At 53.0% G+C, this 23591-nt stretch overlaps 6 protein-coding genes across 6 annotated transcripts; 2 read left to right on the top strand and 4 right to left on the bottom strand.

The window, feature by feature from the left end:
- Positions 1 to 601: 601 nt before the first annotated feature.
- Positions 602 to 2284, bottom strand: INS49_012677 (uncharacterized protein; the record flags this gene model as incomplete). Its single annotated transcript, XM_043173380.1, has 3 exons — positions 602 to 612; positions 672 to 1013; positions 1084 to 2284. 3 exons carry the CDS (start codon positions 2282 to 2284, stop codon positions 602 to 604), a joined length of 1554 nt encoding a protein of 517 aa, XP_043022677.1.
- A 904-nt stretch (positions 2285 to 3188) lies between these two features.
- On the bottom strand, positions 3189 to 4810 carry INS49_012678 (uncharacterized protein; the record flags this gene model as incomplete). The annotated part of the gene is made up of 4 exons (XM_043173381.1): positions 3189 to 3480; positions 3548 to 3735; positions 3806 to 4596; positions 4768 to 4810. The coding sequence occupies 4 exons, from the start codon at positions 4808 to 4810 to the stop codon at positions 3189 to 3191; spliced, it is 1314 nt and encodes a 437-aa protein (XP_043022678.1).
- A 1280-nt stretch (positions 4811 to 6090) lies between these two features.
- On the bottom strand, positions 6091 to 12213 carry INS49_012679 (uncharacterized protein; the record flags this gene model as incomplete). Its single annotated transcript, XM_043173382.1, has 10 exons — positions 6091 to 6098; positions 6185 to 6955; positions 7100 to 7207; positions 7315 to 7327; positions 7403 to 7576; positions 8888 to 9610; positions 9666 to 9880; positions 10037 to 10459; positions 11368 to 11970; positions 12033 to 12213. 10 exons carry the CDS (start codon positions 12211 to 12213, stop codon positions 6091 to 6093), a joined length of 3219 nt encoding a protein of 1072 aa, XP_043022679.1.
- A 2104-nt stretch (positions 12214 to 14317) lies between these two features.
- On the top strand, positions 14318 to 16114 carry INS49_012680 (uncharacterized protein; the record flags this gene model as incomplete). The annotated part of the gene is made up of 3 exons (XM_043173383.1): positions 14318 to 14871; positions 14978 to 15666; positions 15735 to 16114. The coding sequence occupies 3 exons, from the start codon at positions 14318 to 14320 to the stop codon at positions 16112 to 16114; spliced, it is 1623 nt and encodes a 540-aa protein (XP_043022680.1).
- A 577-nt stretch (positions 16115 to 16691) lies between these two features.
- Positions 16692 to 17908, bottom strand: INS49_012681 (uncharacterized protein; the record flags this gene model as incomplete). Its single annotated transcript, XM_043173384.1, has 4 exons — positions 16692 to 17275; positions 17328 to 17479; positions 17575 to 17682; positions 17760 to 17908. The coding sequence occupies 4 exons, from the start codon at positions 17906 to 17908 to the stop codon at positions 16692 to 16694; spliced, it is 993 nt and encodes a 330-aa protein (XP_043022681.1).
- A 3164-nt stretch (positions 17909 to 21072) lies between these two features.
- On the top strand, positions 21073 to 23088 carry INS49_012682 (uncharacterized protein; the record flags this gene model as incomplete). The annotated part of the gene is made up of 2 exons (XM_043173385.1): positions 21073 to 21504; positions 21970 to 23088. 2 exons carry the CDS (start codon positions 21073 to 21075, stop codon positions 23086 to 23088), a joined length of 1551 nt encoding a protein of 516 aa, XP_043022682.1.
- Between the last annotated feature and the right edge of the window lie 503 nt (positions 23089 to 23591).

The raw sequence follows: 23591 nt of genomic DNA on the forward strand, positions 1-23591 counted from the left end.
GACCAGTTGATTATGGACAGAGAAGCTTGTGCATCATGATGCCCACTACGTTAATTCTTTTGTGTGCTTCAAGTACAGCATGGCATGTCTTGCTCCATCCTGTTACCAAGAGTTTGATTCACCAATCAGATCGCCACAGCTTCATTGGACGCCTTGCTAACCTTCGTCTTGCAGAGGCGCTCTTCGCTAGCTACGGTCCGTTGTCGCGTTCATGGTGCCCAAGGCAGGAAACAGAACTGCATTGTACTCAATCGCATCATTATTACTCTCCTAGTGAGTGCTAAGTATCAGCAGTATAGACAGCCCTCGGCAGCTGTGCAGCTATCCCCCCAAACTTTTGCGCCCTTTTTTCAAGTCCCTGGACAGCATCAAAGCCGTCATCATGCCCGCATCCTAATGTACAAGTCCTCGTTGTGCAAGCACCTGCACAGCCACCGTGCCATCCTGAAAACGCAGAGCTTTTGCCGCAATACTCAAGCGCACACACGAGGAATCGACGAGCAGCGGCAAGTCGCAGCGTAAAGAGTGAGACTGGTCGAAGACAAACGCAATTACAAGCATGCGAAAGCAAGCAGGCAGCGCCACGCTCAAGAATCAAAGCCTACTTGTCCGCTTCCCGCCAGTCAGATAAAACCACCCCACGGCCAGGAACAACCACCTCAGCAACGCACCTTTCTTCTCCGCCGTGCCCAGGCCCAGCAGCACCTTGAACCAGTAGCCGAGCCCCCGGACGACGCGGCCCTCGCGGTCGAAGTTGGGCTTCCTCTCGGTCAGGAACTTGAGCATGTTGAGCTGCGACCAGTCGTAGGGCTGGTAGCGGACGCGGAGGGTGGACTCGGCCCAGGCGGGCGTCTCGGCGATGCTGCGCTGGTGCGTGAAGGCGTCGAACGAGGCCTTGCCGCGGTAGCTGCCCGTTCCGGACTCGCCCACGCCGCCGAAGGGGACCGTCTGGATCGAGGCGTGTATGAAGGAGTCGTTGTAGCTCGCGCCGCCCGAGGTGACTCCGTTGATGACTGAGAAGGAGAGGGGGTTAGCATCTTGCTGTTGTGGAAACTTGAGAGATGGAGTCACGGGGTAACATACGCCTGTTGAATTCTTCTCGTGTGCCAAAGCCAAACAGGGCCAGTGGGGTGGGGTCTACATTGTTGGCAATGTCAATGGCGTCGCCGAGGTTGTCGAATGGAATGATACAGAAGACAGGCCCGAAGGACTCCTCCTTCATCATACTGTCGTCCACCGAGTTGACCAGCACCGCCGTGGGCGCGATGAACAGCTCCGACTGGTCCATCTCGCCGCCCATGACGATCTTGCCCTTGCTCTCGTCCACCATCTTCTTCATCCGCATGAAGTGCCTCTCGTTCACGACGCGGCACAGGTCAGGGCTCGCCTTGGCGCCCTGGGGGAACGCCTGCTTGTTGGCGGCGTTGAGCTGCGTGATGAAGTCGTCCACCGCCTCACGCTCCACCAGAACGTAGTTCTGGGAGAGGCAGACCTGGCCGGCACAGAGGGTCTTTGCCCAGAGCAGTCGCTTCGCGGCCAGCTTCAGGTCGGCGTTGCGCGTGACAAAGGCCGGGTTGCGGCCGCCGAGCTCGAGGGTGACGGGGGTCAGGTTCTCGGCGGCCCTCTTGCAGATGATGCGGGCGACGTTGGCGCTGCCCGTGTAGAAGATCTTGTCCCACTTCTGGTCGAGCAGGGCGGTGGTCTCCGGGACGGCGCCGTTCACTACACGGTATGCCTCCGGGTCCAGGCAGCTCTCCACAATCAACTTGATGGCCATGGCGACGTTCGGAGCGCCCTCGGAGGGCTTCAGGACAGCAGTGCACCCGGCGGCGATGGCGCCGACCAGGGGCACGACGGTGAGCATGAAGGGAAAGTTGTAGGTGCCGATGATGAGGGCGCTGCCCAGGGGCTCCTTGTGGATGCGGACCTTGTTGGGTTTGAAGACGAAGGGAACGTCAGGAATTTCGTCCTTGGCGAACTTGTCGAGGTTGTCGAGCATGAACATGCAGTCGTTGGCGGTCCAGTCGATCTCGGCGAACCTGGACTCGTAGGCGGACTTGCGCAGGTCGCGCATCAGGGCCTCCTCGAGCAGGGCGCCATGGTCCTTGATGCCCCAGTACAGCTTGCGGAGCTGCACCTTGCGGTACTCCAGGTCCTTGGTCTTGAGGGTGCGGAAACCGGCGCGCACGGCGGAGCAGGTCTCGGGGATGCTGTCGACAGCAGTGGGGGTGAAGGCTGGGATGTCAACCTTTGAACCCTTGTCGATGCTAGATCTGGAAGCCATAATGGATGTATCCGCACACGAAAGCGATACAAGGTAATAATGTATGGATGTGAAGGGAGAGCGGGTGATAAAAGGGTGCTTGAGGAAAAAAAGACGAGTGAGGGGGCGAAAGGAGAGACTAGAGTGTAACAGGGCGAGGGCAACCTTGCAAAGCGAGCAGAGCCAAGAACTAATAGTGCCTGGTTGGCAAGAACCGTTGGACGTTGGACGTTGGCGCAAGCTGCAGTTGATATCTGATACTCAACAGTTGCAGTTGGCCGGAATGGTTGGCGAGAGGTTAAAACTTCCAAGGCTGTCGAGAAGCGAGCGGACCCAGGAGCTCGGGACCCAGTTCTTGAGGAGCAGCATGTGAGTGTGGGGATGCCCAATGAAGCTCGGGAGTTGCACGGGCCCCCTCGTTTGGGGTTTGGGGTTCGCGGTTGCAGGCTGGAATAGAGACGGCGATCCACGCGTTCCTCGGGCGGAGATTAAGCTAGCTTGGCTTCCCCCACAAAGCCCCCGTCCAGCCGAGGCACGGGCGGATCTGGGCTTAGACAAGATCCGACTCCGTCTCTCGACGACATGTCTGTCCCCCATAGTTTGGCCGCGACGCCGTTTCGCAGCAGACTATCGTGTAAACTACGCCAAAATGGGCACTGGTAACTTCCAAGGGTTGGAATCTTGCGCGCAATGTGCATGAGTCGGGTGCTCGCCTTGCGGCTGACAGCCATGTCTGCATGATCAGCATCGATTGGCGTTCGCTTCTGCAGTCTGCCGCAAGCGAATCGAGGCACAGCAGAGGCCAGACCTTCAAAGCCCGTCATGTCCAGATATTTCTTTATTCACTTCCAACAGATCCAGCATCTTTATGAGCATGTGAGCATCCCAGTCAGCGTAACAAGTTCTTCTCATTCTTCATGCTACGCTACGCATAAGCCGGCGGAGGTCTAGCCTCGACAACCGTAGTACTGCCGCTCTTCCTTAGAGATCCCATCTCAAAGGAGCCAGCGTTGCTGTGCTGGTGCAAGCCAGGTGCCATCCACGGCTCGGCCTGATACCCAGTGGGCCCCTCATTCCGTCTCTCCTCCTCACGGCGCTGACGACGTCTCATGAACACCAGCCTCATGGAAAGCAAGATGAGGATGACCGAGGAGACGGCGATGACGAGTCCCAGCAGCGTGTAGTTGTGCCGGGGAGACAGGGCAAGTGGGAAACCGCTGCATAATCGCGTCAGTTTTGCGTTCTGTCCAGAGGTAAGGTGAGATAACAGGGTTGAGAACATACAGGAAGGCATTCACTATCCCCAAAATGATGGCTGCCCTGCCCAGCCAGACGTGGATTGGGGCGAACTTGGTGGGCTGCTGGGTCTTCTTGAAAACTCGATGGTGCATGACACCCAACGTGAACTGGGCCAGGATGAATATGAAGACGATGATGCCAATGACCTGGTGAGCCGTGTTGAAGTTCTTGGTCTGTCGCGCCGTCCAGTCAGTAAAACCACATCATTTTCCTCTTTCTCCTTTCTCTCAGGATGAAGCTTACCCTGTTGTAAAGCGTGCCGGCCTTAATTCCCAGTCCCAGGCCTACAATCACACCAATCATGGCAACGCCCTGGTTGAGCCCATGCCATCTTACCCACCCACCTAGGCGCAGTATCAAGATACCAAAAGGCATTAGGCCGACGAAACACCCTATCATAAACACGGCATGGATCACAGCCACCCAGTCGTTCATACCCTCAACAGGCTCACCCACCAACACGGATCCCTCGTTGTCGTCCGCCGTGACGGCGTTCAACACTGCGGGGCCGGCAGGGCCAGTGGCATGCCGCATGTCCATGGTGAAGGCACCGTGTTCGTAGTGAAGCTTCACCGATGCCTGGTCGCTGTCGCTGCCCTCTTCCCCACCCGGCCCCGTCGCGAAGATGAACTGCTGCGAAGTGCTGTTCACATCGAGGGAGCCGCCCCGCCAGGTCCGACAGTTGTGGCAGACGGCGCTGTAAATATATGTCGTCTCGTTCACCAGGCCTGTGGCGTTGGATAGTGTCTCGAAGTCCAGGCTGGGGTAGAATTCTGGCTCCGTGTGGTCGGTTGCGAGGCGGGGTGAGAAGGTCACGTTTTTCTCGGATGCTGAAGGGTATATCATGAACATGAGGGACCCGGGCATTTTGTGCCCACCAATTCCAACGGAAGCCCAGCTCAGCCCGCGGGCCATGGCAATGCTGAAGTAGATGTCATCGTTGCTGGCATCATCCGGAATGCTCAGCGCGAAGGCGACGGATTGAGTGGGGGCGATGAAGGTCGATTGCGCAGCTAGAGAGGATGCAATCAGGGCTTTACACCATCAGTCAGCACACATATCTTCAAGTCTAGGATTAAACAAACTGTCATGACAAAAGAGCTGCTTCAGTGTGGCGATGTGATGTTGAGCGACAGGGGAGGGTTAGGGTGTCATGGAGGAAGTTGGTCGGTGCAGGGGTAGAAGTGGGGGCAGGGAAGTCTTACCTGCCGCGGCCAGCACGGCTCCTGCGAGGTTCAACTTCACCATCTTTTCTCCGAGATTGAAAATTGCAACTGGAGAGAACGTAAAGCGAATCCAGTCTCGCTCATCTTCAGTCTGAGAGCGGGATCTTCCAAATTGAAATACTCAACCAGGTCGCAGTCCAAGACACCCGTCGTGGCGCATTCACAGTGATCACGAATGTGAGCGTTCTCATTCGTCGCCGAACCGCCTACAATCTCGACAGTCTTTTTTTATCTTCCACACTACCTGCACAAGCGGCAAATGATTCTGGATGCCGCTGATCTTGCATGTCCACCTCCCAATCATTTTGGACCGCACTGCCGCCGTGGTCTGCAACAGCTGCCGAAATCCCGCCTCAGGGGTAGGATACCCGGAAACTGAGACGTGACCGGGTGAGCTGCAATGCCACTACCCGCATGCATTGACTGTGTCTATGTGGATATTTGCAGTCGGTGGATAAGTCGGCAGAAGCAGGACTTGGTCATGACATGCCAAATCTCATGCCCTGTGACAGACTTAGCCCTTCGTAACCCGGAGGCCGCCAAACGGTTTGCCCTACTAGTATTGTGTGCAGGTATCACATGCACTTAAGATCAAGCACCAATAGGGAGTACTTATTGCCAATATTAGAGGTACCGATCCCATACCTCAGAACGTATGAGGCGTTTTTGGCCATCATCGCATTGATGGATCAGAGTGAAGTGTCCTTCACTGAACGAGACAAGAAGACAAATATCTCTTCATCATCCACAGTGCGGGTCGCAAGTTGCAACTACATGCATTGGCAGGCATGGAGGAAGCTTATACATGCTTTACCGTCTCTTTTTCACACCGAGTTATGAACGTCTCATAATATTCTCGCTCACTTACGAAACTTTAACAAGACAAATAAACAGAACGCCAGGGCTTGGAAGCCCAGTACATCCGCTGTTACAGTGTTAGTACATCGTATATAGCATCTCGTTTGGTTAATACCATGAGCGAGGGTGTGCGAACAGCAGCAAGCATGATGAATGCAAGAGTCATAGCACTTAAGTTCCTTGTTTTCCCTCTTCTACACCTGAGCAGGCTTCGGACTGGAGCCATGACCAGATGACATCCTATGCACTCTTCCGTCTTGTAATCCGGATATCTAACCCACCCTCTTGCCTGGGGAACCAGCTATTGATAATCTTCCACTTTCCTTTCGGGTCGACCAGTTCCATTTCGTACGACGTGACCAACGTTGCAAGAACCTTGCACACTTGGAAAAGTCCAAGATTTTTGCCGATACAGATTCGTCTGCCTCCTCCAACTAGTATGTGTTAATTGCCTACTCCGGAACGTCAAGCGATGTATTCTGGAGTATTTCGAAACACGACAGATAGGGAACTGTAAAAGGAGAAGAATTGTGCTTACAGGTCAGGTCAACGCTGTTCATCGCAGCAAGACGGGCTTCGAACTGCTCTGGCGTCTCGCCAGCAGCCTCATCGCGCAGCCACCTCTCCGGTCTGAACTCTTCCACGTCATCCCCGTATATCCCCTTATTCCTGGCGATCAGATAAGGGTTGACCCCAACGGTGCTACCACCCGGGAGAAAGCTGCCGTCCGAGAGTCGATGACCGTCCCTGGGAACATACCGCTCCAGCGACATTGATATACCAGGCAGAGTGCGAAGTGCCTCGCGAACCACCGCTTCAAGATAGGGCGCTGAGTGCGCGACCTCATAGGGGACAGGCGTCGCCTCTCGCGCACCCGCATCCAGGAGCTCCTTCCTCAGCCGCTGCCAGATGCGCTCGTCCCGGAGGCAGTAGTAGAAGGCCGTCTTGAGGGCCAGGGCTGTGGTATCGGCCCCGGCCAGCACGTTGATCATCAGCCACGAGACGATCTGCGCATCGTCGACGTCCTCCGGGTCTGCCTCCTTAGCCTCGATGAAGTGGTCCAGAAAGTCGGGTTCCTCCGGGTCGTGGTAGTCTCTGTCGTTGCCTTGGTACCGATCGGTTAGGTACTTCACGATTCTGCCCGTCATGGCACCGAAGGGCGGTGTCCCGATTTGCACGATGGGGTTCTTGCCAAGCCATTTGTCCAGATAAGGCATTGCCCCTACGAGAGAGAAATAGTCTTGGACTCTCGCCGAGTCTCTCAGGGTTCCGTCAAAGTCGTCGCCTTTGTCGAGGTACGAGCGGTCGGCTGAATGTCACGGCCCCTACCACGTCCCAGGCATCTCGATCATGTTAGTCTGCATTCCATGATAAGTTGCTAGGCAAGACTCTAGAACGGTCCAAAGGCAGAGTATATGAAGCTTTGGATGAATGCATCAAGTTTTGAACGTACAGAATAGTAACCACGGTCCCAGGTCGAAGCCTGTCCCGCTATTGGCAAAGCGACTATCCAGGGACTGACAAAGTTTGGATATCATGGCGTTCACATGAGGCTCCAAGGCTGCGACGGCCCCCTTAGAGTAATACTTTGCGACAGGTCTCTTCTCCCTGGCATGCTTCTTTGCGTCCGTCTCACTGAAAAGATTGAAATATGAGCTTCCCACTGACTTGCGCACTGCTGCTGTGATAAAAGTCGGTCTATTGATGGAAACTCAGATCCTCGTCACCATCATTCACACAAAGTATGATTCCTTACCTTTTGCCAGTCACCTTTGATGTCGTTGAAGGCCGGCTTTACGATCTCTGGGAGATCAACGTCTAGCACGTTGGGCCCGACGCGCACGATGGGTCCATACTTTTTGTGAAGCTCCTGGTATACCAGATGGATGTTGCGACGAGAAGCGTGCCAAGTTCTCCAGAGATTCGTGTACTCTTCATGGTCATTAGAGACCTTGAGAATGGAGGGTAGGGGAAATGATACACTCACTGGCTAAGAAAGGGCCTGGATAGTCCCTGACAGGCGAGATGAAGTGATTGACTAGATACCAGAACGTGAGTAGAGATAGAGAGAGAAACACCAGTGACGACCACCGAGTTGCATTGGCCGCAGCATCAATGATGCCGCTTGCTTTGGTAGTCTGGTTGTCCATGACTGTACCGCCAGCAGCCAAATGTGCTCAATTGGCCTGTAGCGTACTGAATGTTGTAACAGACATGAGTGATCAGGAAGACGGGTCTATCATGTAGGTGCCGAGGTTCCAAATATTCAGTTCTGAGTATCCTGTGCGAACCCCTCCCCCTCTCCAGGTGAGATGAACCCACTTGGCTCAAGTGCTCCTGGTCTGGTCTCTGCCCAGCTCCGGCCGAATGGATGCCAAGCATGCATCGATACGTCAGCAGCAGCATGTAAGGGGACATCAGCTATAGAAGTCTTCTGATTGGGCATTTGCATGAGGCTATTCTCCATTTTGCTGCTATAGACTACTCACTAGTTCACACCATATCAAGACATGGGTAGTGACCCACTATATCGGCAGCACAATCCGGCGGGCGGTAATCTATCGTCTTGGATTCGATGGAATCGACTAGATTCGTATATGCATGTCCTATCTTGGGGAGGGGTTGGGCTTAGGAATCGAAGTCGAACTTTTTGCAGAGTAAAGCACATTTACTTCTTGAACAGAGGTCCTCTTCTCAACATGACATCTACTCTGCCAGCCTTTCCCAGCGCCTGGCAAGGGTAATTTTCCCTTTAAAGTCTTCTTATGTAGGTGAATAATCCAAATACATTGCTGAATCTATGGTCTGAGTCTATTTTCTCGAAACAATCATGCCACACGCCTATAGGAATACCCGAGCCCCATTCAATAAATAGTATATCCTGTGACAACTTAGAAGCCCACAATACACCAAACAATGTCAACAGCCACTGGATTTGACGCTCGCTGCGCTCTGACACGGTCTAGACAGTTTTCGTTGTTTCTACGCCGTCATCTTCTTCGTCGCCTTCCAGCCAAATTTCGTGCCCATCGCCTTCTTTCAGCAGCCAACTCGTCAACCACCCCATGGCAGCCCACAAACTCAGGCCCCACCACACGCCACCGACGACCCCATGCGCCAGCCCAACGCCGTACAGAAACCCACACAGCACCGGCCCCAAGGTCCTGGCGGCCGAGCTACAGGTCTGCGCCAGCCCGTGGAAGGTCCCCAGGACGCTCGGGTGCGGCGAGCAATTATTAACGAGGATTGCCATGTTCGGCGCCGCGAACGTCCTGCCGACGACCTGACATAGCAGCACCCCGGAGATAGCAACCCATATGCCCGGGCCGGACTTGGGGCCCGGGGGCTCCGTGGAGCTCGGCACGAGCGAGAGGTATGGCGCGAGGAAGTAGGCCATTGGGAAGCACACGAGGGACATGCGCAGGCACCTGACGGTCCCGAGGCGCGCCGACAGGGCCGGGTAGACGAAGAGCTGCAGCGAGATGCCGAGGACCCCCAGGACCGCCATCGCCGTGCCGACCTTGGCGGGGGGAAGCCCCAGCCCGCCGGTGAAGACGAACGGGAGGTGGCGGCCTGGGCCGTCTGACGGCTTGTTCGGGTCGTAGACCGGCGTCGACAGGAACACGAACCACAGGCTGTTGAACGTGCCAACGTGGAAGGCGAGACAGAAGCGCGCCAGGAGGGTGAGACACACGTTGCGTGTGAAGATGCGCCGGAAGGGCAGGCGCTGCGTGTAGCGCGGCTGGCGTTTGGCCGGCTTCGACGGCTTTGGGACGGTCGGTGTGGCTGGTGACGGGGTCCTCGAGGGTGTCATCTCGACGCTGGTCCTGGCTTCCTCTCGAGCTGGCAACGGCGTGTACCCTGCGGCAAGCTTGTTGCGAGAAAGGTAATCAGAGACGGCTGAAACGAGCTTTTTGCGCAGTTCAATTCCCCAGTCTCTCTTGTCAACCCGCGCATCGAGCGTCTGCCTTGCTGTGAGCAAGTGTACTTATGTTAACAGGTAGCATCCAGTGGCTCACCTCTTCCAGACACATCCAGGCTGTCAGAGACGCAGAAAGCAGAAAGAACGCGCTGACAAGATTCGGCATAGCGTAGGGGAAGTTGAGGAAGAACCTCGTCTCGCCGAACAAGTCCGGATAGCTAGCTGCCGGATCTGCGAGTACTCCTCCAAGAATTGGCCCGATGATGACACCGATATTGAATGTCATGGGAAGCAGGAGGAATGCCCTTGACTCTGTCGCGATGAATTTCAGTAACTGCCATGTGAAGAGGCACAGTCTTGGGGTATCTCTGTTTTGAAAACAGCACTCTGGGGCTTTGTCTTTGTTGCCTAGGGTAGGGAATTGGGAAACCATAGACCTACGGTATTTCTTCTCTCTCACAATCTCACTGATCATGGTCCTGAGGACGCCCACATTGCCATTCGTCACTCCTCCGAGGCATCGAAAAAATAAAGCCTGCCAGAATGTCTTGCTAAATCCGAAACCCAAGCATGATATCATGGTGCCAGTCAGGCCGATCAAAATGACCTTCTTACGGCCGAACCGACTCGAATCAGCGACTCGACCCCACATCATGGCAGTGAGCAGCTGAGCCGCCGTGAAAGAAGCGTGCAGGACACCCGCCTGGCCTGAGATGACAGAGTCAGAAAGACTTGGGTCGAACCATTTCAGCTGGTAAAACATGTAAGCCTGCAGGCTGGTCTGAACGAGAGGCTCGGACAGCCTCGTCAGGGTGATGACGACGAGCTGCGTTTTTTGAGGGAGGTCTTTCCACGAGACTGTCTCCTTCTTCTCCTTCTGCGGCGCGCTCACTGGGCGTGGTTCAGCAGGCGTTTGTGCAACAGTGGCAGCCTGCCCGTCCACGATTACCTGGTGCCTTGGAATATGACCTGCTCCACGTCCATCTCCAGGTGCTTCTTCTGCCCCTAAAAGTCGAGTCACCTCCGTTTCACTGTCATCCTCGAGTGAATGGGGTCCAGCCTCGATTGTGCGATGAGCTTGCGCGCCATTCCCTTGACGGAAACTTCCCATTGGCTGGTTTGCAGCGGAAACTTGAAAGGAAAACAAAAGTTGGAGTCTTCAAAGGCCAAAGCTGGCGTGTCGTTCAGAGCACAGAGCGCTTTCTCTCTCAAACAACGATATGTGGTGGAGCCAGCAAGAACCAGCAATGGTTTCAGTTTGCCTGAAGACGGTTGTAAAATGCAGAAATGTGTAAGAACGGAATAAAATTGAGAGAGGCGTGGCCTACGTGATCGAGGCGATAAAAATGGCCGCTGCCCGGAGTTTCAGGCGGACAGTCAACCTTGGCGGCCGACTCGGTGCCGAGTGTCCCGGGGCAATGCTGGATGGTGGCCCTGGGATGTCGCCGCACAGGGCACCGACGTCTTCCTTTCGAGCAGAAAGAGCTGGTTGTTAGCACGTTCTGGTTGGGTGGGATACCTGTATCGCTAATGCACGTTCGATCGATCCAGAAGAGTTCTCCGGGGCGGACTCGAGATAGGAAGGGGGTGGAGAATGCTGTTGCCGATTTCTCCGTAGATGTGAGCGGGAGCATTATATGCTTCCCCTGAGGAAAGTTTATTTGTAGGTGTTGATTCCGGAAGACGACATAGGGGTTCCGGCTAGGGGTCGGGCAGATTGCCATATTCTGAGGCGAGTCAACCATCTCCAGTACTGCCTGCAAAACCCCACCCAATGACCGGGAATGACAAGTACTTACTCCTTCGATCCTTCTCATACGCGCTGAACATGTCCAAGTTTGCTTTCGTAAGCTTGTGTTTGCTCGGGACAGGGGATGGCTGATTCTCTGCCTCCTTGTCTGATCCCTGGCTCGCAGAGCGGAGGGCCTCCCTTAGAAGCGCCCGGGACTCGGGATACCAACTCTCGACGCCAAAGCCGGCCATGTGCTGTGCCTCGCGGTCAATGTCAACCAAGTCACGCTTATAGTCCCAGGTTTCGCCGGCGGCGCGGCGGTCCCTGATCAGGCGGGCAAGCAGCATGTCGCCTTGCTCATCCGATGGGCGGTTGCCAAACCCACGGTCCTCGTTCATGTCCCCGTACGAGTTGTCCTTAAGGTACCAGGTAAGCTCGTAGGCCAGGCGCAGGCTGTGCTCGTTGGGCAGCCTCGCCAGCCTCTCGATGGCGGGGAAGTGAGAGCACTGGGCGGAACTGAGGTCAGACGAGTGGATCCCGGTCTGTTTGCCAGAGGTGTCGGCGCAGAGCGGCTCCCAGGTGTCGTATATCCTGGTCTTGATCTGCTGTGCCATGCCCTCGGCAACATTTGGGCGGGATTCCAGGAGGGCCTGGAGGGTGTGGGGTGCTTCTGGAAACAGCAGGGTCAGTCCGGCGCTGACCAGGTGTGGCATGTGAGGTTGGATGTCGTACTTGAGGCGAGCCCACAGCTGTTGATGAAATCCAAAGCCTCGTCCAGGTGGCGCTGGAGGACAGCGGTCTCGTCGCCACCGTCGGACGGGCTGAGCTTTGTCTTTTTGGGCGGCTGGTCCCCATTGTCAGGGGCCGGGTCAGTGCCATCCTCTTGACTTGTTCTCTTCTGTGCTGCAGACATGATAGTCTATCCACAGCACAGCGTCGGTTGTTCTGGTCTTTTTCCAGTCACGAGAGTGAGTGGTTGATTGATTCGTGAAACAACCTGTTTGGGGTTGCGTGGATCAGTTTCGTTGGTCGGCGCAGACCACAGGCCACAGACCACCCCGGCAGCCCGAACAGCAAGACAGTTATTAGATGGTTTTTGCCCTGCCTGGGTACCAAGGTCCTTACCTAGGTAGTTGCCGCTGCCGCTGCCGCACACATTCGCCCCTGCGGCAAATTGTCTGCCTCACCGACCTTCTGTTCCGTGGAAGAGGTAACACACAGCAAGACTGGGTTAGTGCGACTTGTTTCTGCCCAGTTGTCCATCTTTCTATCAGCCGACCAACGAACTATCTGCTGGACAAGCACCTTGAGCGGGGTCCGGGGGGCGTCGTGCAGACCACAATTCTCTAGAGTTTGCCCCCCTGCCCCTTTACTGTGTAAGAAGGGATGCTCACCCAGGGAAGGATCATCAGGCCTCAACACGATGGGGCGATAAAGCTTACAAGAATGACCCGCAACGTGCTCGCCCTTGCCACTGGTCATGCGTACAGCAACAGATCTGCAACGTCCCTGAACGCAATTGTCTACTGCCAGGCCATGATTGCCATTCTTCGCCGCCAGGTCTAGCAGCTCTGAGCTTCCCGTAAAAAACAAAACTCACATAACAGTCTTGTGCGTCTGACTAAGCGTCAAATTGACCCTAGCCGGCCAGCCGGCCATTGAGTGGTCTTCACTGGCAACACAGCCAAGTTTGTCACAGCACTATTTACTACTGAAACGTTAAGAAGAACATACCACAGCTATACAATTATCACTGGTCGCAAGACAGGTTGAAGCTGCCATTTATTGACGTCCCCAAGCCCCCAGGGAAGAACTTCAATTGCAGCAGCATTTACAATCCCGGATAATCCATAAATTGGCATGGCGGACTTCCACAGCCTTTCTAACCTGCCTAGTAGATTTCCTTGGCCCTGGCTAACTACTCTATCAGTCACAAGGGACAGTGAGGATCTCGCTCATCATCTGTGGGCATCTCCAGGAAGAGCTTCACCGCGTATCCTCAATACGCAGTTGCAGACACAAGCGCTGGTGACCTCCAAGCAGGGGCAAACACTGTGGAGTCCAGGGCCATCAAGACATCTATTGGACACTGAAGACTAACGGAGCTAGCGGGTCACATTGCGTTGAAGTAGAGTAGTCTATCTCTGGTGCTGTGTGATCCGGGTCCCATATGCTGCGGCGACAACAGTATGAACAATATGGGTATCACTGAGACTCAAGTTTGTTTTCAGATCATATATCTATTCATTCATGATCTACCAAAATATAATGCCCCCCCCCCAATGGACAGGCTATCTTATCTCCAAAAAAGCTAAGTCAACAAGAGCTCAGCCCTCAACCCCGAAATACTGGCGGCATTAGCTACCTTTTTGAAAACCAACGTCCTATCCTGAATCGAAGAGCTAGCTAAGAGAGAGAAGCTGGACGCGGTTCTCCGCTTCGCTCAAGTACTCAAAGTCTTCCTCCGCCGCAAGTCCCAAACAGACTTATTACTTGGAGAAGAGGTGGTCGTAATCAAGGACTGATCTATTAACTTGGTGAAACTTATGAGCAAGTTTGGTCGACAACTTCTAATGCATCCGGAGTCAATACTACACATTATACCAGCATTTTGCCCTCCGGATACTGCTCCTCATGCGCAGTTCTCGCGTGGGATGGGAGCAACTTTAACTATCTCAGGGCTCTCGTCTCAAACTTAGGATGACTGTCTATGTACACTCGCACTAAGTCCTCCACAGCAGATGGCCTCAGGAATGGTCCATCGCGAGCGCCTGAATTCGGTCGCAACTACTGATAACAACTTTTATATTGGCACCTCGCTCGAAAGGATCGCCATTTTCAATAACCAAACCAGTCTGGAAGAAACAGTCCTGGGTCACCAGCAGCCTATCCTCCACCTTGAATACGCCATTTCCAAATCCCTACTGGCCAATGCAAGCAAAAGACTCATCCGTTTATGGAACACGGAAACTTGCAAACAGCAATGGGAAGTTTCCTGCAAGCAAAGCATCCTCGCCATGGCATTCATCGACGATGACCAAATGCTGCTGATCGCTCTGGCGAATAACACAATCCTGGCCCTGAATCTCATTAACCGCTCTACGAGCTCCACGAGCTGGATTGACATCCTCGAAGAGCCACATTACACCTGGTACACCGGCATTGCTGCCGAGCAAGCGGCCTTCAACAAGGATCTAGGCCTCCTTGCCTTGGGTTACCGACACAGACATGTCCTAGTCTACAACTATGACCAGGAATCTTACCAAATCTTCGACCATCAGGATGGCCTCTCTGATGGCATCGACCAGCACCTGTCCATATCTATTTACGCCATGGCCTTTAGCAATCTCCCTGCAAGCCCACTTCTCGCTGTCTCTTTCTCGTGCTCCGATCTAGTGCTCTTTGACGTGGAGCAAGGCACAATCCAAGCGCGTGTCACACCCGCCTGGTTCTCCCATCTATCCTCGTCTCCGGACGGGAGGACTCTCGCTGCTGCCCGAAAAGACGGTGCCATCGAGCTGTATGACTTTGAGACACTTCACAGGCTCTACCGCATCCGGAGGATGGTACCGTCGCCGCTCTGAGCTTCAGTGCAGACAGCGAGCGCTTCATTGTGATACGCGCGGGAGGACGGAACTGCCGTATCTGGGATCCTGCAGCACTGTAGGCCATAACAGCGTGCGGTCACCATCTCTTGCATCTAGTAGCCAGGATGAGGTGCTCGAAGAAGGCGACGAGGCATTCAGCCAGATCACCGCCATTTCTTGCGACCCGGAAGGACAGACCTTTTTTGTCGGCAGGGAGGACAACACTGTTTCAGCTCACGAGACCAGAACAGGCCTACAAGCGGGTGTCCTCTTCTCGCACGTGGCAAGCGTCAAAGATCTCATTCTCGGCGTCAAGGGGCAGCTCAAACTTCTTGTGAGCGCAGACACCGCCGGTTTCCTCATGGTCCATAAGCTGTCGAAGAACACGAAGAAGGAATGGTCCGCACAGCAAGTGTTTTCCCACCGAGCATCTGTCACAGGAGTCCAGCAGTTCCTTATCAATAAAGACCTAACACGTCTGCTGATTGTTTCCAACGATCAAGCATGTCTACACTCGATGGCCGACGGCAAGGAGCTCGTCGCGCCCCTGAAATGTCAACACCATGGCCGTGGGTCCTACGTCTGGACACATCATCCTTTGGACCCATCGCTTGTCATGCACATAGTAGGACATGAATTCCATATCCATGACTGGGAGTCTCTGCAGGCAACAGCGTCGACATCAGCAAGAGCTGAAGCAGTCAAGCTGGAAGTGGAAGCGGCCCTCGAGCCTGAGATCCATCACCTTGCCGTCCACAGCGCCGTGACCATATTCAGTGGTGCAAATACGCAGCTGGCAGTATCATACACAACAAGACTTGGCCAGAGTACTGGACGCGGCTCTCAGGGGACCAGGATGTGTGCTTCCTGGCATCCGCGCTGCCCCCGAAAGCGACCGACCAGCTCATCATGGCCTTGACGGGGTCCGAACCTGTACATGAAGTCATCGATATCATCGTCGGAATGTACAGGGATCGCCTGATCTTCCTACATGTTGATGGCTGGGTCTGCTCTGTGAAGGCGGGTGCGGTTGGGAATGCCCCTGGGCTAAGCATGGGCAAGAGCGAAGGCGTCGTGCATCATTTCGCACCGCCCTTGGGGTGGCTACGGACGAATAGAGAGCTGTTGGTCAGAGTTTCAAGACTGGGCGATGTCTTGTTCGTAGCTAAGGGGGAGGTGGCTATCGTAAAACGAGGGTTGGACCGCGCGGCGGATGTTGTCAGATGAAAGGACCACGCCGTCACCGGTGCATTTGACCTCAGTTTAGTCGAGACAAGACGTTGTGTTGAATTACTCGCTATTGCGTGGGATTTCTGTGACGATATTGGAGGACCTACTGAAGATTAAACCTGAAGGCCATTCATTACGCGTAATAATCCTCCAAATGTAGAGCCCAAGGCGTATTAATCCCATGTTCTACATTGACTGAGCTTAGGCAACATCATGTGCCCATGGTTCTCGTCAGTACATCACTCGCTCAACAGCCGAGGTCAAATCTGCCAATTTTCAGTTTCGTTAAGATACACCGAATACCTGTGTCTACTCTAATGCTACCAAACCGTGCTCAAAGCATTCCAGTGTATCCCATGGAGCTGGCAGCTACCTGACCAACAGGCCCCAATCTAGAAGCTGGTGGGTAAGCACCATTAACAATGATCCAATTCTTACATGTAACCATGAAAGAACAGACTTTCTGGAGTCGGCAGGTCCAACACTCCTCAAACTCGCCCCCACCGTTTGTGGAAATTGTACCCTAGTCACGTCAGACCATGTTCTCCTGACTTACTGTCCCTCACACCTTAGCCTAAATCTCTTCTGATAAAAGTATCTGTCCGTTGTTGCCATGGGAGGCTCTCCGAATGAGTCTAAATCCTCTCTCTTCCGTGTCAGAAAGCTCTAAACAGCGGATGGAGGCGCAGCCTGTTGATGTGGCAATCATGGCCAGGAACTCCTCTGACCTTATCCTCGATGGAAGGAGGCAGTGGAAGAAGTCAATCTGATCCAGTCTCTGAAAACTCTTCATTCGCAGGAAAGAACGCAACAAGGAGCATCGCCAAAGGTCAACATCATCATCGAATTGGAAGCCGAGGACCCTGAGATCACGAGCTGAGCGTGCGAGCTTCTTGAGAACTTCGAACCAGAGACTACCGCTAGCGTTGAGGCCTCCTGTGGACGTTAACTCTTTATGTATCTTCAGTCGGATATTTCGAAGGTTGACTTGATTCCGCTGGCCGATCCGTCGGAGCCACGCATGCGCATAGGTGGAGCCTTTGGATCTCTTGTCAGTTGAGTTCACATTCTTCCTTGGGTTGATTCCAGGATTTGGCAAACTGTCCACGAGGCTCGCGGCCTCCAAGGACCGCCCAACCTCTGGCTTCAGTAGGATTCCTGGCATTCGATGAACTATGAATGGAGGAGGAAAGTTTTGGTGCATGCTTACTGCCCAGAACAAAATGTTTCTCTCGGAAGAAAATAGCGGTCGCTTCGTAATAGAGGCCCTTGCAAGCCATCAGTGGTCGGAGTTTGCGATAAGCCGGGGCCCAGCTCTGTTCATGGTGGGTAGGCAAATGCGAATAGTCACGGGGAAAGCCGCTATGTTTTGTTAGTTCGCAATCGGCAACCTTGCGCTATACCTATCTCCAATTGGAACACATATGTGTATTACGCCCTTAAGGATGGCTACGCACATTTCCATGGTGTCGGTGACTGAGCTGTGGAAAAGTGGTACGCTGCGGGTATCGATGATGGGTTCCATCAGCACCGGAAGGCGACTGCCTTTACCCACGTACACCTCGCTGTACATACTCAAGTCAGCGTTTGCGACAGAGATAGCTTGAAGCGTGTGGAGGCTGTGCTTAGCTGAGTTACTCACGGTCCTTTTGCCGCGTGAATGAGTTCGCGCACGACCATTTGTCGCAGTTCCGGGGGCAGGTATATGATGCCAATCCAGCGACGGCCACGTCGCTTCTGCCCGAGAGCTGCAAGGCGCGCGCTGCGTCTAAGGCTGCCGCTCTGTATCATTTTTCAAGGGTGAAGCATTTGGCTCTCTTGAACTGGAATACACACGAGAGAAGGTAGTTGAACTTTTGGGCTTTATCTCTATTTGGCCTCGAGCTCGATTGATGGTGGAAATTCTGTTGTGTGTTGATTGTGTTTTGCTTGGGCCGCCCTGTGATTGTTAAAGGCCTTGCCCAGACAGCAGTGGGACTCCCACACTCAACAAACAATTTAAAGAAAGCGGTTTCCACGAAAATGATTGGACAGCAAAATGACCCGTGCTTGCCTGTAATATTCGCACCATTGGCGCCTTCAGCATTCAGGAACGCGCTTTCCCAGCACTTCTGGTTTTTGTAGTAGGAGGATTTGCAAGAGAACTCCCTCTACTGACACCCTGGCACCAATGAAGCCCCGGTCGCAAGCCAGCCTTGCCCACGAATGTGGAATATGTAGCTGATCACTTGACCGGGGCTCGCCATAACATCGGCGGAAGAAGGTGTCTCCGGTAAATGGGGCCAACTAACATGAGGGCGTTTAGGATCGCTGTAATCTGTAAATTGATCTGACTAGACGTTACCGGATCCCGTTTTAGGCACAAATGATGCTCAATACGATGAGAACGTCATCAATTGAGTTGACAGCTTGAAGGAAGAGACTGGTCAGAGCTCCTTATACTTCCATGCATCACCTTGTACTGGTCTATTCTGAATTAAGCTGCTCCCTCTGTTCGTATCTTCCTTCCTCAAGTGCTGTTGACCTGTTTGTGAAGAAAATGAGGGCAAAATTAAAATAAAATCAACTGAAAGCTGGGAAAGTCGCGCGAGAAGAGGACAAATTGCCTGATAGCGCCAAAGCTCCTCAGTGCTGATTGCAGGGAAATTTTACATACAATTTTCAGGAGCAGGAACAGGAGTAGGGGCATGGGCAGCGCGACTTCTCATGCCTGGTACTAATGCTCGGATCCATGTTTCTGATCTGGCGATTCGTTACCAGGCGGCCGGGTTGCATTTCCTCCGCAAGGATGTCACGCGGTTGCTTAGAGCTGTGGAATTAAGCGCTTGGTAAACCTGTGCCGCCAGTCGCACGATTTTTGGTCCCTCCTGAATCTGGCCAGGTTCCGAGGATTCGGGTCAGGGTTGACTGTCGAATAGTTGCGAAGTGTTGGTCCTCATGCATGAGGCGCAGCTGCGCGGTCAGGGTTATTGGCGGCTAAACTTTCAGTCCCAAGGATGGCAAATACGACAACAACACGTTTTCATTCCTGTCATGCATTTCTGACAGCTCGATCAAACGTCGGGCCGGATGGGATGGTCGGCACGCCAGGAGCCTCGGCGCCTGATGAACGGCTTTGTCCGGGCCGTCTATGTAGGTAGTGTACTCTTTCCTGGACCCAACTGGCACTACTCGTCGCATGTAACATCGTCTTAGTTCTGTGATACCTGTTCGTTGAGGTCAGCCATACGTACCTGTAGATAGGCGCGAGTTTTGTGGTGACTAGAAATGCGGGCGGCTAAAGCTGCGTTGGGCGCACATTCGTGAAGTATTGGAGGTATGGACGATCGGATATTCGGAGCTGCTAAATTTACATCGCTTGACACCCAAGATCAACTGGCTCAGAGCCTTTGAGGAGATGGCTTGGACTTCTTATGCCGCAGCAAAGGGCGTACCGCCCTTGTCGGCAGTATCGAAATAGTCTTATTTTCCGAACTCATTGGCAACTCGAAGTTGAGATCTAAAGAGGATCAAACGCATCAGACGGTTGTTGTGTTCAAATTACTACTGAAATTGCTCCTGGCCGACGACACCCAATTCAGATGGCATTGCTTGTAGTGAAATAAGGATTCCAACGTGATCATGATATTCATCGGCATATGTACTCAACTTATAAATTCACATTTGCCATGTCACAGTTTTCTGTCCCCGCAAAGAGAAAGACATGCTCATCATTGAGAAAGTCAGCTGTGGGAACAACGGCCACAAGAGCTTCTTCATTACGTTTATCACTGCGAAGAAAGCAACAAAACCTTCACCACCGCAGGCAAATTCTATGAGCATGTCATCCCTCCTCGCAACCTTGACGGTTCTGCTTGGTGAGCTCTCTAACCTCGGCCAAATCTGGGTGATGTGAGCTGACTCTGATGCACAGTAGCAGTACCAGTCTTGGCACTTCCACAACATTTGGATGGCCAAAATAGCTTGGAATATTTAGGAACAGCCTCAAAGATAGCACCCGACGGTGCAAGTGGGTTCTTGGGAGACTTGTGCACCTACGATACCGATTGTGCCACCGAATGTTGTTCCGACGGGGTTTGTGTAGATCTGAAATTTCACGAAGACGAGGAACCTGGCTGCTGTACAGCTCCAATTCACGTGTCCCAATGATACGAGCATACCACTAGTAGTCGATACGTTTGAGCCACAGCTATCACATTTGGGTTGCAAGCAGGAGTTTGTCATGAACTCAAAGCGCCAGGCTCTGGTGGCGATAGTCTTCCTCGTGAAAATCATTTGTTAATTATGACCGCAGCTCACCGTTAGCCTCAAAATACAGATCGTGAGGACCTGCACACATTTTCAGGTCTCGTTGAAATGAATTCCGGCCCTTGCTTCCAATGGAGATAAGACTCACATTCCAAATTTGGGGCTTCAGCAGTCGAAGCGCCCAGCGCATTCTGTTGGATGTCCCGCCACTGAGAGGCTGTGTCCTACCGCCGCATCCCGACAGTTGGAACCAACTGTGCTGGACTGCGTTTCATGTGTCAGACTTTGATCAAATTTATTGTTCTAGCCTTTGGTGAATGTATTTATTCATAGTAAAAGCGGACGTGAAGGCCTGTAAGGATTCTCTTGGACCTCAATTTCTTCTATTTTGTGACCTTCCAAGACGATACTACACAGGAGCGTCAACGTCGGTAACTCCAATGTTAATTATGTTCTCGCTTTTGAAATCAATAATCCACCGACGAAAAGAGACAGTCACGGCTCTGAACCCCACAGAAATTAATACGGAATGGGAAGATAAGGCAAAGGCAGGGACGCATTCAAACCCTGGCATCACAGTTCCATATCGGCTGGGAAGATGGACGTCTACAATACTGATCCTTGGCTGGGTCGTCGAGTTCCTCATACTTGCCTTTCTGTTGTATCTCTGGAGTGGAAGTGATTGCAGAGAGAAAGCAAACATAGCAATGTCTTTTTGGCGCTGGATCATGCTGCAAAAATATGCGGCCCAGGCGGTGACACTCTCTTCCCTTGTCCTGCGAGGCGTCATCGATCTACAAGCGACTATATGCACTGCGCTCGTGGCTTCATTGATGCTGGAAGCAAGGGATGTTGTCATTTCTGAGGTGGCATTCTTTTCTGTCATCAGGGCAGTCAACGGTGGCCCATTTGACCTGGCAGAAAAGCTGGCGAAGACCCCGAAGAAGTTTTTCCGATCATTGCCGGCCTTCATGCTTCTACTACTCCTTGTCACCACACTCGCTTCGCAATTGACATCGACTTTGCTTCTGGCCGACTTCAGAGATGTTGCTCTCCTCGACAATTCTGTTTCCGTCCAAACACCGATCATTGAAGCTCAGCCAGAACTGCTGTTTCCCCCGGCTAACAGCACCAATATGGTCAGTCAAGCTTGGCGTGAAGCTCCAGCTTCATATGCACCTTTCGCCGAGATCCTGACTGAGCAGGCCGAGACGGGGGAAGATACATATGACACTGGAAACATCAAACGGGCATTCTTGCCGTTCAATTCACCGCAGCGTGTGTCGATCCGGCAATACGATGGCGCAGCAATAACCATGGATTCACGTGTCTCATGCACTCGTCCAAGAATTGTGGGCGCTCTCCAATACGTACCAGGCAGGCTTGGTGCATACTGGCCCAGAATCGTGGGCAAAGCAAGTAGGAATTCGCTACCATCATGGAGTAATTCCTCTTGCTTTCCCGGGAACGCCAAATGCGACAGCATTCCTTTCGACTGCGCCGTGCCCTTTGTGCAAAACGACACCAACACAACATGGATACTGCCCAAGAAGCCCACAACACTTTGTCTGTTCAATGGAACCGATCAAAGTGTAAAATTCCAGCGATCATTCTCGAACGTCTTCCTGGCTCTGAACACTGCTGCCAATGCTACCGATGTGATGAACTTCGACGTCACCAGCGGTCCAGGTGGTACAGATGCAGATGTTACCGCCATGATCGCCAATTTCTCCGGGCCTCTCTACGGCCCATCCGTTCCTGAACCTACTGGTAATGGCGAATGGAGTTCATATGAGTTCAGCCCAGAAAATGTTTTCAATTTTACTGTCTGTCAGTCAGCATTCCCAATTGATCTGGAGAACATCACTTCAGACAGCGCCAACAGTACTCGGGAGCCAACTTTGAACTTTGACTCCCCTACAAGGTCGTGGGTTACCGAAGGCATCTTGAGACTTATGGGCGTGGGCATTCATCGCGACGACGCGAGCCGCGGGATACTCAAAATCACAAATTCGACCAAGCTTACAGACGCAGAGATTCAGGAGATGTTCCCGTCCTCCATCAATTTCGAATATCTGTCGTCGCTGGGCATAGGCACTGTTTTCTCAGACCAGTTCATAATTCAGATGGTTCACAAGGTGAAGGGAGGGGTCCTCACTTCGCAAGGGCCTCAGAACTTCCCGGTCTATTTCTGCCCATCCTGCGACCTGAACGGGAACTTTTTCGATCCCAACCCTTCCTTTTCCACCTTGTTCCAAGCAGCTCTTGAGAAAACAGGGTCCGTGGCGCCAGCCTATCAGTCTGTCATCTTCTGGCTCGCACAGGCACAGTACTACCGGGCTCTGCCAGGCTTTGACTTTGGCACCAACTCCAGCATTGTGTACGCCAAGAATGTGAGCATACCAGATAGCTGGATTGGACTGATGTGTGTCACTGTTATCTTGCTCGTCAACATGACCTGTGTTGTGGTCATATCATGGCTGTTCCTTCATCGCACGAGACACTCTACATACGGCGACATATGGCACACTATTGCCCAGATCGTTTCTCCGGACACTCGCAACTTGATCGACAGGGCTACCAGGTCAACAGATGATGATGTGAAGCGGACACTGAAGGAAGCTGGGTCGTCAAAGATGAGCGCTGGACTGTACAGGATGCAGTCTGGCCGGGTGGTCGTGCTCAGAAATAACGCTCCTTTCAGGCATATTGGAGTGGACTAAGAGTAGCCTGCCTGTCCTTTAAAGTTACACGGTGGTCGAATCGCCAGTTGATACCTCGGTAAAAACTGTTCCTTCGATGTGTGACAAATCCTTTTCCTGATGTCACTTTCCTTCTCAGACTACGATGGGTTTGCAGCGGGTCACTCGAATAGAAGTCGAGAAATTGAGAGAAAGAACTTGTGTTCATTACACCTAGATGCGATGTTCCATCAAACATATTCCCGTGTAGTGATTCCAGGTAGTAGCCATTCCTAAGCGGGATACAACATATGCACTACTTGGCCATGCTTAAACCTCCCCGGCCAGATACTCTACGATATCGAAAATGTCAGTTTGGATATTCTGACAGAAACATTGACCTCTCGGAATTTTGAGTTACAATTCTCGTCAACCAGATATGCCCGAGCAAACAGCTTTACCGCTGGATGCCACACAGCGTCCCTGCCCATTATGTTGCACGCACATCCCTAACCCTAGTTTGCAACCACTTTCTGGAATGCTTA

This window comes from Diaporthe citri, assembly GCF_014595645.1.
Source record: "Diaporthe citri strain NFHF-8-4 chromosome Unknown scaffold_6, whole genome shotgun sequence".
Lineage (NCBI taxonomy): Eukaryota > Fungi > Ascomycota > Sordariomycetes > Diaporthales > Diaporthaceae > Diaporthe > Diaporthe citri.